This window comes from Carcharodon carcharias, chromosome 11 (genome assembly GCF_017639515.1).
Source record: "Carcharodon carcharias isolate sCarCar2 chromosome 11, sCarCar2.pri, whole genome shotgun sequence".
NCBI classification, from domain to species: Eukaryota; Metazoa; Chordata; class Chondrichthyes; order Lamniformes; family Lamnidae; genus Carcharodon; species Carcharodon carcharias.
In genome coordinates this window covers 165,592,687-165,608,143 of record NC_054477.1, presented here as the reverse complement: position 1 = coordinate 165,608,143, position 15,457 = coordinate 165,592,687, and the positions used below count along the sequence as shown (strand labels likewise).

Genomic DNA, 15,457 nt, shown 5'->3' with positions numbered 1-15,457 from the left:
GTGAGGAGGGTGCATGTGTGCCTGTCTGGTTCACTCCCAGTCTCAGGATTCTCATTCATCCTCACTCCACAGATACACACACACACACACTGTCCTCAGAGTGAGTGAGCGAGCACTCAGGAGACAGGGAGCGTCCCAGAGACACACATACTCACCCTCTGACACATTAATCGCTATCTTTATTTATTACTCATTCTCTCAAATTATTAATTTATTGCTTTGATATTGTTGTTTTGCTTAGCAAGTTGTTTCTTTTCACATGTCAGCCTTTTTTTGAAAGTCATGTTTAATTCGCATTGCGCCAAACCTTATCTTTCTGAAATTTGCTTATCGGTCTTTGAATGAGAAAAAAATTGAAATGCGTCCCCCACGCAAAAAGATTGGACAAGCCTGCTTTATGTGCATCCATATTATTAGTTACCTCCAGAAGTCGAACATCCAGACGTTTGAGAATCTCAGGACTATCAAACTGTGCATTAGTGGCTCTGACAGCTGTCTCAAGGATTCCAGTCAGATTATGTTGATACAATGTCGAAGCTGATCTCGCCAGTTCTGGCCTATAAAACAACATTGCTGCTATATAAATAAACATATAAAATATCAACATATCATTTTAATTCATCTAACATGATTATCCTAATGGCTCATCTGAATAACTATACAGAGCTTCAGAACAGTGACTGCAAACATGTCACATACACACAACTCAGGCCAGGTCACATGCTGAAGTGTGAGAGACTCAGATTAGATCACTCGTTGCCTGATAACTGATTCTCCATGAGTCCAACTAAATCGATTGAAGTCATCCTCAGCCCACACAAGAGATTCTGCTTCATGACCAGTGATTCTCTCAACCTCCCCAGTTTCAGGCAGAATCAAATTGTTCACAATCTTGTGGATCTGTTCTACTTCAAGATGACTTTCTAATCCTATATCACCTCCATCACAAAGACTCCACCTCTGTCTCCTGCCTCAGCCCATTGCTGAAACCCTTACCAATCTTTTCCTGATCCAGCCTTCTTTACCTCCAGATGTTGCTACTACGAAGCTCTCCCTTTCATCCTCCTACTCCTCCTCCTGCAAATGCTGGCTTATCCAAAAGCCCTTCTGCTACATCCCAAGACATACTGCGTCTCACTTCCCCATCGCCCCCGTCCTCCCCAGGTTACATTGGCTCCTGAGTTGCCAAGTCCAAAATTAAAATTCTCATCCTTATGCTTTTGTTTGTTCACAACCCATTTCTATTTTCATCTGCAATGGTCCAATCGCTCCCAAAATCCCTGCTCTTCTCCTTCCAGCCACATGCACGACCTTGGCACACCATTCGGGCCATGTCTTTAACTGCAATGGTCCCACACTCTAGAATTCTTTCCATAAACCTTTTACTTCACAACACCCGACTCCTCAATATGTCCTGTCTTTTCACCACAGCTATATGTTATGTATGATATTACAGGCATTATAAATACCATCTGTTGTTGTGTATAACTTTTAAAAGATGTTTGTCAGCTTCATCACAGTTCAAAAATGTGACTGTGGAATAGGTTTGCAGTCTGGATCTTCACGGGCAGCACCGAGCACTTCATATACAGGTAAATTTAGATAAAAGGTGACTGTGGAATAGGTTTGCAGTCTGGATCTTCACGGGCAGCACTGAGCACTTCATATACAGGTAAGTTTAGATAAAAGGTGACTGTGGAATAGGTTTGCAGTCTGGATCTTCACGGGCAGCACTGAGCACTTCATATACAGGTAAATTTAGATAAAAGGTGACTGTGGAATAGGTTTGCAGTCTGGATCTTCACGGGCAGCACTGAGCACTTCATATACATGTAAAGTTAGATAAAAGCCCTTTTACTCAGGTGCAGCATCATGCATCAGCCCCAGGCTCACAGCCTTATCCAATGTAATGGTTTCATTCCTCCAACTCCAATCCTTTTTGTACCCCTCATCTGTTGTGCCACCATTGGTTATTGTGCTTTCAGCCAGCTCGATTGCAAGCTCTTGAATTTCTCTGATTAAAGCTTTCCACTCTGCGTGCCCCCCCATCCCTCCTTAAAACCCCCTCTCTGACCAAATTTTTGCTCTCCCCTCCTAATAGCTCCTTATTTGGCTCAGCATTAAACCATTACTGATTACACTTCTATGAAGAACTTTGGGAGTTTCCCTCATTTAAAGGTGCTATATAATTGCAAATTGTTGTTGATGACTGACCTAGTGCAGATTTATTACCCAGGCCCTTGACTGAAAGGACAGCATGTTAACTTACTTGGCAACTCAGCATAACTATTGAGTACGTTCAATTTGAAGCCCAGCTCTTATATGCCTAAAGTAATCCAATGGACATTCGGGGGCAATCCAAAACCATAATTAGAGCATTCTGTATTTAAAATAACCCAAACTTACTCTACAAGAGAGTTCCTATTTCCCCTCTGTCGCTCTTATAAATTCTCTCATCTTTGACCATTAAATTCTGACAGTGATCTCTCCCTCTTTAGCTGGGCTCTTGATCTCCCCCTTCTACCAATCAACTGCAGGTGTGCCATGGAAATCTGAGAGAGTTACAGAGTGTCATGAAATTTAGTGAATATGAGAAAAGGTCAGATAAATTAGTCTGACTTTGGGCTAATCTGATTGAGGTTTACAAGATTATGATGGGAACTAAGAAAACTGACTGAGCAAATGGTTTACTATGTTAGAGAATCTGAATCGGAGTGAGAAGCAAAGGGGGAAATAGTGAAGAAATGAGGCAGATCTTGCTCACCTAGAGGATGGGATGTGGAACAGTTACCATAATTTACTTTGACGTGAATAATATAAATGTGTTGAACAGATGACATGGGTAGGTGACTGAAAGGAGAGGGGATTGAGGGGTCTACTGAAACTGAGAGATTGATTTATGGAAAAGGAATAGACTTGTTTGATAAATATGCTCACATTCCTAAAATTATTTCATGCAATTCTCTTAAAGTTGGATTTAAGATTACTGAGGCAAGGTGTAGATGACTATTCACTCTGCAGGTTATGAACAGCTCCAATCTCTCGGGAATTCATCATCTGAACTCAGTCCGTTGGGACGTGACAACTTGATATTAGTGTGACTAGTACCACACTGAAAGGCCAGGTGCTTCGGTCAACCACATTTGGGAATTGTGAAATATTTCCAAGCCTTCTCCTCAGGGAATTTTCACCTTTTGGTTGAACGGCCATTCCCTTCCACGGGTCAAACAGTAGATCAGCCATTTCCCACGAGGGTATCCCCGATCTCCTGCTCGAAATTGCTGAGAGAATTACTGCAATAGTGCGTCAATAGACGCACAGGACATTCGCCAGTTAGTACTCTCTGTCCTGTCCGAAGTTCAGTTTTGATTCTCTCAAGTCTGACAGGCTTCAGAAATACATCTTAGCAACATGACAGAGCCATTACTCACTTCAGCAAGTCCATGAGGTGTCGGACAAAATCTCCTTGACCTAACAGCAGGTAACGCCGCACAGCCTTAATGTGCTCCAACAAATGGTAATTCTGGTTGAGAACATCCAGCAGGTATTTACTGGTCTCGTGATAAGCTGCATCAATTTTTTCTTGAAAAGCACCTTCCAAATCAGTGAATAGCTCAGCAGCTAAAATGGGATTAACAAAACAAAAATAAAATCAAACATATTAATATATTTGTGCGCCTGGCAAGTTATGTAATAATTTACTGTCATCTAATGGTGCAGCCAGCTGCATATAATAATTCACATTTTCCCCAGACACAAGGAGCCTTAAGTGCCAACTTATCAAGTATTCACACAGCAAATGGATGATCCATTTTTACACATTAACCATCTGACTTAGGTTTAAACCTATTTAATAGGCATATCAACATGTTATTTATTGATTGTTCAGAGATCAAATTCGTATGAGTTTGTACATCAGTTAAGAAGACAACACGTTCGAGCTCAGAAAAAAGGCCATCGAATCATAAAAAGTTCCAGCACAAAAACATCAAACCCATCAAGTGTACATTTGTATTTTTCTCAATATAAGCAACTTATCCAATATCATCCTCTTTGTACCTCTCTGTAACATGATTGATCACATATGATGGGTAAGCAAATGAGAAAATTTATGAATTTCTACGTCATGACTTTCAACTTCATTATAACAGCCTAAGAGGCAGAAAAGATCTTTGAAAACAATCCAGATTCAGGTGAAGTGCAATACTTTTACCATCTTTTGGTGAAACTGCAGATTTTGTCACAGCCATCATCATTTTAGCTGTCGGGGTTCGGTCCTGACACACTTGATGCAAAAAATTGATAGATTTACCAATCAAAAGTACCTGGGGCCGAAGGAAATAGAAAAACAACTTTTTAATATATAAAAAAAAACAAAGATACCAACTGGTTTCAAAAATGCTCCAGAATCAGAGATAGAAACACAAGTCAGAGTTAGCACAATAGTTTCCCAAAACTGGATAGTAGTTGCAAGTGCCTTCACTTAAAATAAAATTTGTTTTACTAACCAATTAATCCTCGAAAGAAAGTCTCTACAATGCCCTGCAGTCATTTTCAGCAAAACAAGTACTCGTTGCTGACATTGAGTACATAGATCTTTTTCAGCTACCAATAAATAATTCTTCATATACTGCTCTTTGGATGTTGATGCAATCCTTGTTTGTACATAAAATTAAAAACAATGTTTCTGCTTGCAAGGTCCCTTTAATGAAATGGGCTCCCAACAGTTCCCAAGCCACTGCATAACTTTTGTTGGGTCCAGGTTTAATGGCTCATGCATTAGGCAGCATCTCTGACAACACAACACTCCCACAGTACCATCAGTCTATTTGCACCTGGGGTGAAGCATGAACTGATTCAGACCTCGAAGTGCTACCAGCTAAGTCAAACTCAAATTTCAGCATCACTTCAGTGAAGACTTTTTGAGAAATAACATTCTGGAGCAGCTTAAGTTGATGCTGCACAAAAAACACCTGGGCAGTTGCATATGGGTCACACCTTTTATTCAGTCATTTACAGGATATGGGTGTCACTGGCAAAGTCACATTTATTGCCCATCCCAAATTGCCCTTCAGAACGTGGTGCTGACAATGGTGTTGTTTGCTAGGGCAGTTCAGAGTCAACTACACTGTTGTTGATGTTGGCCTCACAAAAAGGCCAAACTGGGTAAGGACATTAGTGAACCGGTTGGGGTTTTATGACAATCCAGTAGTTTCATAGTCAAGGTGACCAACAGTAGCTTTTTAATTCAAGACTTATAAAATTAACTGAATTTAAATTCTCCAACAGCCATGGGATTTTTAGTCCAGGTCTCTGGATTATTAGTCCAGTAACAGAATCTCTATGTTGCCATGCACACAGTTAAATGCTGAGCAGTGTTTATCTTTGATCCTAATAGGCACCTTTTACATTGGCCTGATCGCAAGTTAAATATTTAGAGAACGATTCAGAAGCAATGGGTAGGGGAGGGTTTGCATTTAAGTAATGCCCCAGCATCCCCTGGACAACCCAAAATGTTCCACAGCCAACAAATTACTTTTGAAGTACACTTAGCTCTTGTTTTGTAGGCTACTCGCACACTGCAAGATCTCATAAGCATCAACTGCTGGTTGAGGGGCAAATAATGACGAGCACATGGAAATCTCCCTGCACACCTTTCAAATAATACTACAGAATCTTTTATAACCACCTGAACACACAGCCTAGGACAGAGCTGAACACTGCCTCCAGCTGGGAGGACAGCAGTGTTTGAAGCACAAGCAGCATCCACAGTCTCATCAGGATTTTGTTTATGCAATTTTCCTGCCAAGGTACAGAAATGGCAGGAATGTGTAAATGCCCAGGTAAAAATAAATCCCTATCAAATACTAGAACAGTTCCTGAGAAATCACCTTTCTGGCTTTATCCATTGTGATGAAGGAAGGGATCATTGACTTTCTCAGGGTATATTTGTCATGCCATAGTCTGTCAGTCTTCACTGTCGGATCCGAAGCTACAAAAAACTTCAAACAATAGTGAGAGAAGGTTTGACATGCATAGCAATGATAATACTTCTTCTACATACAAGTACAACACCCTCTGACCATTGATGGTTAAGCACTTTCACAAACCCTGTGTTTACTAAAGCTTTAACTGCACAGTTAGGCTCAACGCACACTGTATTTAAACTTATGATTATACCTTTTTAATTGGTGGAAAATTACACAGCAATTTACCAAGATTGGAAATAAAGTTCTTGGGAGGGGGACAAATGCAGTTCAGTTAACCTCATTCAAAAGACTATTTCGTTTTATTCTGACTTTATGGATAACGTAAGGATGGACCTCAATATCTTCAAACCAACAGGAAGGCTGATAAAAACCACTTAACTAATTTAAAGTTGTCAGGCAAAAACTCAATGACTGCAGCTGAACAAACACAAACTTCTGATTGCATGGTTTTACAATTTGATCTTTTAGCTTAGTTAATTGTGACAGGCTGAGATTTGTAAAATTACTATACATCATCCATTAAGTACAACTGTTCACTGTAAATGTTACTGTTCCAATTCACAGAATTTTAACAGCACAGGAGGTGGTCTTTTGGCTCCTCATGTCTGCATCAGCTCTCAAAATGAGCATATGACCGGGTGCCATTGCCCTGCCTTTTCCACATACAATCAGCGTTTGACAGAAAAAAATTCAAGATCATTCGATTTTATATTAATGGATTCCAAAAAGCATAGGAACACAAATTGACAACAATGTAATGGTTTGGTGGCAAAAGGCCAAAGATGAGATGCGACCCTGAAAGTAAATCATTTACAAGGTCAGTAAGAGCACAATTACAGCTGCTGTGATAGAGAGGGGAAAAGAATAATCCACAGGTTTTGAGACAGGCCACAGGACACCTTCACCTGTACTTGGCTCGGTTTCACTTTTATGTATTGATCTTACGTTGCACATTCCCTCTCCTTCATTCAGGTATGACTATGATATCACTGGTAGGTCTGAGCTTTAGCTCAGTTTCAACTTCACCCAAAATAGGCTTGACAGGGTGGATGTGGAAAGGATGTTTCCTCTTGTGGGAAAATCTAGAGCTAGGAGCCACTGTTTAAAAATAAGGGGTTGCCCATTTAAGACAGTTAAGGAAATTTCCTCTCTCTTGGGGGTTGACAGACTTTGGAATTCTCTTCCTCAAAAGATGGTTGAGGCAGAGTCTTTGAATGTCTTTAAGGCAGAAGTAGATAGATCATTGATAAGCAAAGGGGTGAAAGGTGAACAGGGCTAGGCAGGAATGTGAAGTTGAGGTTAAAATTAGATCATCCACCTTGCTATCAAATGATGGAAAAGGCTCAAGGGGCTGAGTGGCAGACTCCTGCTCCTAATTCGTACATTTGTATGTAGGCTTTGCTGGTTTATGGCACAAAATAGGCTTTTGTTGCAGCTCCCTACATGAAGCCTTTGCATGTATGTGGGACAATAGGCAAGGGTTCTGCAACATTACAAACTGCAGATTGAGAAGTCCTGATTTGAGTTAGCACAATTAGTTGTAGAAACAGTTTGCTATTACAGTGCTGCAATCGCTGAATATAATTACACAATACAGTTTATAGCAATACCAGAATTCTATTGTAGTAGTAACATGACTTTTATTTAAAATATTTGAAGACAACGAAATTATCTTTTAAAAAAAAAATCACATGTCTGGTGGGTCATGGCATGTGACAATATACCACAGACCTGAACTGTGACCTGTGCAGCCAGACCAAGAAAAAAGGAACTGCTTTCCAGAATATGAGTGTTTAAAAGCCTATCAGAGTGAAAGCCACAGTAAAGAGATGAAACTGGGCTAAATCTGTTGGGTTGAGTTAAGCTCATATTGTTTAGAATCGGTGTCTTATATTTAGTTATCAGTGCTTGTGGTTTCATTCAAGTTTGTACAGTAAAGATTCTTTAGGTGTTTCAATTTAATCTTGCAGACCTGCCACTTATTTCCTTACCCTTCCACACATTATATTCTTTAAATGATTATGGTTTATCAAGCCAGGTGCATTGCTCCTTAGGCAACAACTTCCAAACCCGCTACCATCTAGAAGGACAATGGCAGCAGATACATGGGAACACCACCGCCTGGAAGTTCCCCTCCAAGCCACTCACCATCTTGACTTGGAAATATGTCACCGTTCCTTCACTGTCGCTGGGTCAAAATCCTGGAACACCCTCCCTAACAGCACTGTGGGTGTTCCTATACCACATGGTCTACAGTGGTTCAAGAAGGCAGCTCACCACCATCTTCTGAAAGGGCAATTAAGAATGGGCAATAAATGCTGGCCCAGCCAGCGACACCCAAATCCCATGAAAGAATTAATACAACTTCTACCCAGCTTGACCAGTATTTTCATAACAGGGATCATAACAAAGTGGGGGCTCTGATGGGATCTAAAAAAAGATTCATATCCTGAGGGGATTACAGAATCCATAAATCTTAGTGGGACTGTTCAATCTAGTGAAGGAGACGAGTAAGTGGAGACATGGTGGAGTTAAGTGAACAGGATGTCACAGTGAATTTTGCTTTATTTATTGAACATCAGAATGACTGTCAGTTGCCAAGCCTTTTCTGGAAAGGGAGGCTCTATCCCTAAGTGATTTGCAAAAAAAAAGTTAATAGCATTAGCAGAGAAGTTAAAATTAGAATTAAAGGGGCTAAGAAAGCTGACATAATTGAGGAAATGGCACAGAATATAGAACTGGAAGAAGTAGTTAATCCAGATTGTAATTCAGTTAAATTAGCTCGAATTCAGTTGCAGATGTAGCAGCTTGAGATCGAAAGAGAAAAAAGAGAAATGCGAAAGTTTGCACTTGAACTCCAGAGAGAGGTTAATGTCATGAAACTATTAAATGTATATGACATTATTGAAAAATATTTTTTTTTTTAAAAAGAGAGTCTGTGGATGTGTCTTAATTGGATTAAAGCTAGCTGGTCTAGGTGCTTTGATGTATACTAGTTTTGAGATACAAGACAAGTAGATTGCATTTGCATTTTGTTGAACAGAGCATTCAAGAAGGGGAGTGAATTCTGGTACCTAGCTAACAGAGACCAAGCAATGTTTACATTAATAAAATGAAAGGTACTGTGGAAATGTTGTTATTGTTCAAAGAGGTGCAGTTCATATGGATTGGTGATACAATGAGAATTTACATTCAATGAGGTGTGCTGCGTATAACAGATAACAGTTTTGTGTGTGCAGAGCAGAGGCAATGTAACATTGCTAGCCTGTAAGCCTAGCACTGTCTGCAAAGAGACCAAAGTGAAAGGAACCTCATTTTGAATTTGCAAGGTGAAAATGCTTTGCCTGGTGTCTGTTTAAAATCTATAGGTTGCTTAATGGAGATTAGTCTGGGAATTTGTTATAAGTTATGACAGTAGTAATTTGGAGCCATGTGTATGTGGTTAATGTATTGTAACTTAATAAAATTTCTCACTTAGTTTAACATAAAAACCTTTTGAGAACTGGTGGTCTGATTCATGAAATTAGAGTTGCATCTCAAACATACCACTTAAAAATATAGGTCATGACAGTTGTTCAAAGTTTCCTTCTGGGATTTTTAAATAACTCAGCTTTACCAACTGCTGGGTCATGACAGTTAGCAAGGGAGGAGAGAGATAAGGAAAAGGAAAGAGTTTCAAAGAGAGTGAGACCTCAGAAAACATGGACTGGTGAAAGAGAAGCTTAGGTTACCGAGTGAAAGATAGTCTAGTAGGTCGATGAGGAGGGAAGTCCTATTCAGAAGTTTGATTTAGCCAAGAATCTTTGCCTCATGCCTAAATTTACGGAAGGTGGAGTTGAAAGATGTTTTATATCGAATGAGGATGTTGCTACAAAATTCATGTGGCCAAAGGGCTCATGGACTCTGAAGCTACAAGGTATCCGATGGGTAAAGCTATGGATGTTTACTTGAGTCTTTCAGAAGGACAATCTTCAGATTATGAAACAGTTAAAAAGGCAATGCTTATGAGCTTGTTCCTGAGGTTTATCAATTCAAGTTTAGGACAGTACAGAAGAAACCCAATCAGACATTTTTTGATAAAAAGCAAAACGCTGTGGATGCTGGAAATCTGAAATAAAAACAGAAAATGCTGGAAAAACTCAGCAGGTCTGACAGTGTCTGACAGAGAGAAACAGAGTTAACTTTGAGTCCATATGGCTCTGAAGAGTCATACGGATTCAAAACATTAACTGTTTCTCTCTCCACAGACATTTGTTGAAGTTGACAGGGAAAAATAAATGGTATGGTTTCATACACTGAAGTTAAAGCAAACTTTTTATAATGTGAGGGAAATCATGATTATGGAGGAATTCAAGAATAGCATTTTGATAGCAATTAAATCCTACCTGGATGAGTGTCAAGTATCTAAAGTCAAAGAGGCAGCAGCTCTGACAGATGCATATGATATTGCTCACAGTCAGCTGTGTGCTAGTAAGTTGTCATGTGGAAACCAACAGGGAAAAGAAGAAATAGAAAATTTGGTAATAGGAAAAGTGTTGGCTTTAAGGAAAAGACAGATGTGGTTCAAAAGTTAGCAAAAGTGTTAATTTAGAACATAGAAGTGAAGTAAAGGAAGTGAAAAGGGCCGGTTGGAAGCTAGGAGGTAAATCAGTGGTAGGGATGCCGACAAACAGTGGCAATAGTACAAGTTCAAAATGAGTTCTCAGAACCTACCAAAGCAGTGGGGGGGTGACTTAAGATAGTACAGAAGCAGGTTACAGAGGGATATAAAGATTTTGTTTCGACAGGAGAGGTATTCCCTTATTCATCCAATAAAATAGGTGAGCAAATTAATACATTAAGAGATACTGGAGCAGTTCAGTCACTAATGGCGGCTGATGATACAATGGGATGGATTTTAAGTACCCTTGCTGGGCATCTTTTCGACAGGTTTGGGGGGGCACATAAAATAGGATGGATGCCCTCTCCTGAGCTCATCCCCATAATAGTCAGCCTGCCCGCTATATTTAAATAATCAATCATGTGGAAACCAAGGTAGCTCATTAACAAGCCAACTAACCCCAGTAATACTGTCCACACCATAACATAGTTGGTGTGGGCAGTTGGGTGGGAGTGGGCAGGCCTTGTTTTTTTAAAAAGGGCAAGGAGGAAGGGAGTTATTATCTTCGGGGGGTGCCCTATGCACAATGAGGGGCAGCCCCACCCAAGATGGTACCTTTCTTCCAAACCACCTGCTCCCTAAAACACACCACCCCCACCTCCCCCGTCCCTACCCTAAACTGCCCAAACCCTCCCTGATCAAGACTCCGGATCTTTCTCCAGGATCCATGGGCCTCCCTGCAGTCCCAGCAGCACCACTAACATGCCCTTGGCGCTGCCAGTCAATCCAATTTGCATGCAGCTCCCGAGGGCAGGACTTCCTCGCCAGTGAGGGGTGGAAGTCCCACTGGCTGACTGTTTAGCCTGCCCACAGCATGCTGTGGCTGTGGGACAGGTTGGCATCCAGCAAATCAGTTCCACAGCGACTTTGCTTCTGAGGGAAAGGGGGAGGGAGGTATCTGTCTGTGCCATGCCAACCCTCCCCCCACCCCCGTAAAATGCTGCCCAAATTGTCTTCCAGATTGGTTGATGAAAGTGAAAATATTAATTTGGGATATTCATGGGAGTGCAGATGACCCAAAGAAGTACAGTCAGGTCAATGGTCAAACTTCGTGTCACAGATATTTAAAGAAGCCATGTGTAGCTTAGGGATAAAACAGTTTAAGTCTTTGGCATACAATCCACAGTTACAAGGAACATTAGAAAGATGGCATCATGCCTTGAAGGCCATGATTAAGGCCTATTAATATCCTGAAAATTAGGACAAGGGAATTCCATTCTTATCGCTTGCCATCCGAGACACACACAATGAATCAACAGGGTTCAGTCCTGGACATGAAATGAGAGGATCACAAAACTATTAGGAGAAATTCATAAATCAAGGGTCAAAAGCCACTCATTCAGCCTGTGTGTCTAAATTTCAGGACAGACTGTTTAAAGTATGTGCAGTATCTAAGGAATATGTAAAGGCTTCTCAACGAGTAATGAAAGACAGAGCAGAAAGAGCAGCTGAAGCTTTAATGGTTCACCCAGTTCTGTGCTGGGTGAACCACTAAAAGCAAGGCTCAGTGGATCTCAATGTTAAAAAGAGACTTAATGAGATAAATTATGGGATCAACACACAAAATAGAAGGAAAATCAATGAGCATGTCATCTTAATACATCAAAGCAATATTATGACAGAGAGGATGGTCAGGAGAAGAATATACTCAGTAGCATGGGAGGTAAAGAATGAGGTGATTATATCAGTGAATTCCAATGAGAAATCAGAAGTTGCAAATTCTAAAGTCGATGCTCCAGTAATCGGATTGGATAATATGATGGTGTCGAAAAATTTGGATAAGATACTACATTACCTTCTAGAGAGGTATCGGGGTGACATATCCAATCGGTTGAAAGCAAATTAGTCAATAGACAAGCCAAGGAGAAGCTCTTTAGCTATGCATGATGTTGTTGTAGGGAATGTTCTACTTATTAAACAACATCCTTACAGACTTAACCCTAATAAATTAGTTCAAGGGAAGAGATTGAATCTATGTTGGACACTAATATTATTGAACCAAATCAGATTGCTGTAGCTCAGCATTGGTAATGGTGCCAAGGCCAGATGGATCACAGCGATTTTGCATTGACGATAGGAAAGCTGATTCATATCCAATTCCACTGTTGGGAAGATTGCATTGATAAATTTGGAAATGCAGACTTTGTGACTAAGATTGACCTGCTGAAGGATTATTGGCAGATTCCATTAATGGATCAAGCTATGGAAATATCTACATTTGTAACCCTTGGTGGGTGGATTGCATCATTGAAAAGTTATAAATTTTTAATGAGGAATGCACCAGTTATATCTCAAAGACTAACGAACATACAAAGAAGGAGGCATAGCCATTCAGCCCCTAGAGCCTGTTCCACCATTTAATAAGATCATGGCTGATCTGGTAGTAACCTATCATCCCCTTGCTTACCAAGAATCCATCCACCTCTGCCTTAAAAATATTCAAAGACTCTGCTTCCAACACCTTTTCAGAAAGGGAGTTCCAAAGACTCTCGACCATCTGAGTGAAAAAATTTCGCCTCATCTCTGTTTTAAATGGACGATTCCTTACTTTTAAACAGTGACCCCGAATTCTAAATTCTACCACAACAGGAAACATCCTCTCCACATCCACCTTGTCAAAACCCCTCAGGATCTTACATGTTTCAATCAAGTCACCTCTTACTCTTCTAAACTCTAGTGGATACAAGCCTAGTCTGTCCAACCTTTCCTCATAAGACAACCCATCCATTCCTGGTATTAGTCTGGCAAACCTCTGAACTGCATCCAAGGCATTTATTTCCTTCCTTAAATAAGGTGATCAATACTGTACACAGTACTCCAAATGTGGTCTCACTAGTGCCTGGTACAACTGAAGCATAACCTCGCTACCTTTGTATTCAATTCCCCTCAAAATAAAGCTAACATTCTATTAGCTTTCCTAATTACTTGCTGTATTTGCATACTAGCCTTTTGTGATTCATGCACTAGGACACCCAGATCCCTCTGCACCTCAGAGCTCTGCAATCTCTCGCCATTTAGGTAATATGCTTCTCTTCTATTCTCCCTACAAAGAAAGTAGTTGAAGGATTGTTATTATAACTGGTCCCCAGACTAGGTCCCCCAATTTGTTAAATTGCCAAACGGGACCCCAATTTTGTTATGATCCTGGGTAAGGATGAATGAGCTGGCTTCCCTTCTTTATTCAACCCCCTCCGTTGGTCACAACAAGGTTAATTTACAAATCCTTTCTCTGTGGATACCTTTTCCTAGTCCAAATGCATTTACTTTTTATAAAGGAGGCAATTTAACCAGGGCTTTTCAGGTGTGACATTCCATGTTCTCACAGGACCAGTCCATCAGTATAATCCACACTGGATATTTCCAGAAAGCAGTCACTTTCATTGTCAGCCAGCTTTTGAGCACTCTTTACTTGTATCTCTTTTAAAAACACAGGTTTTCCTTCAAATAAGTTCCATATGCCCGTAAGGAGTTGGGAGCGGTAGTCTGCTGCCGTGACACTTCACGTGCATCAGGACTCTGCTCTCTTCCTCTTTTGTTTTAGGAGAGGGCCTTCCCCTAACCTGTCCCAGGGAACAGGTGACAATACTCAGGGACACCACTGCCAACAGGTAGAACTTTGCTCCTATAATACTCCACTGTTGCTCTTCAGCTAAGTGGGGCATCACCCTCACTCTTCCCTGGCCTATTTGGGAATTTCCCCATTTATATTTGCCATGAAGCTATCCACCAAACAGAACATTGATTCATTAGTACCTTCTGCTGTCTTGGGAATTTCTGTTCCTCTAACCTGTTCCACTTCGTCTGGAACATTACTTCCTCCAAGTGGACATTTGGCTCCTGCTGTACTCCCTTGTGGCTCTTCAACTGGATGAGGTATCTCCCTCACTGTCTGCTTTTCTGTTTGGGAACACCTCTCATCCCTGTTTAAATTTGTCATGGAGCTGTTTGTCAAACAGGTCATTGGCCTACTCCTATTCTCCTTTTTAACCTTTACAGGCCCCTCATGAACTCTTTCATTACTGCTGGTCTAGCTTTGATCCTTTTAACTTATTCAGGTTCTACCTTGTTTCTTTGTATTTTTGCAGGCCTGTGTTTGGCCCTTTTAACTTCCAGCAGCTCTGCAGCTGGGTGTAGCACCTCTCTCATTGTCTCCTTGTCTTGGAACTCCCCTAGTCCCTGCATAATTCTGCAAAAAATGTACCTAGCAACTCAATTTCCAGGTCAGCTTCTTTGCCTGTTTTAAATTCCACCGGTCTCTTCTGGACCCTCGTTAACTCTACAGACCGAACCTTGGTCGTTTTAAATTCAAGAAGCTGTTTCTTAAATACTCCAAACCTCACTGGTTCCATCACCTCCTTTTGGGCCCCTGAACACTCTCCAGTGCTCTGCCTCTCTGCAGACTCTGACTGCGTGCTCCCTGCCTCTTGGATTGCAAGTTGCCCTTGCCTAGCCAGCTCTTAACTCTTCGTGGGACAGAGTTTTTAAATCCTCAAAAGGAACTTCCACTTCTCCTAGAAAAGCACTGGCATCAAAATGTGACCATCTTTACACTTTAGTAGTACAGACTCAAGAAAACCTTTTTTCAGTTTATAAAACTGGTTTCGAAGGAACAATTTACCTTCCCCACTCTAACTCTTCTGTTTCGTCTGTGGGAACAATTTAGGCACAAGTTCCCAATTTGTTGCGTCTGAATCCTGGACAAGCCCCCAAATTTGTTACGACCGCAGTTGATGTTAATGCCGAGCAAGTCAGATCTCAGATTGAAATCAGTCTTGGCTGATCATAATCTGTTTTTTTTGCATCGTAG

The 15,457-nt window shown here is 40.8% G+C and overlaps 1 protein-coding gene across 2 annotated transcripts in view; it reads right to left on the bottom strand.

Moving 5' to 3' along the window:
• The window catches only part of tubgcp3 (tubulin, gamma complex associated protein 3), a 114,928-nt gene that overhangs the window by 31,035 nt on the left and 68,436 nt on the right, over positions 1-15,457 (bottom strand). For both annotated transcript variants that reach the window (XM_041199494.1, XM_041199495.1), the window contains exons 12-15: positions 5,892-6,002; positions 4,214-4,325; positions 3,432-3,621; positions 422-557 (exon numbers count right to left, since the gene is read on the bottom strand). In XM_041199494.1, the coding sequence (XP_041055428.1) occupies positions 422-557; positions 3,432-3,621; positions 4,214-4,325; positions 5,892-6,002 (549 nt within the window). The remainder of the gene's footprint in view (positions 1-421; positions 558-3,431; positions 3,622-4,213; positions 4,326-5,891; positions 6,003-15,457) is intronic.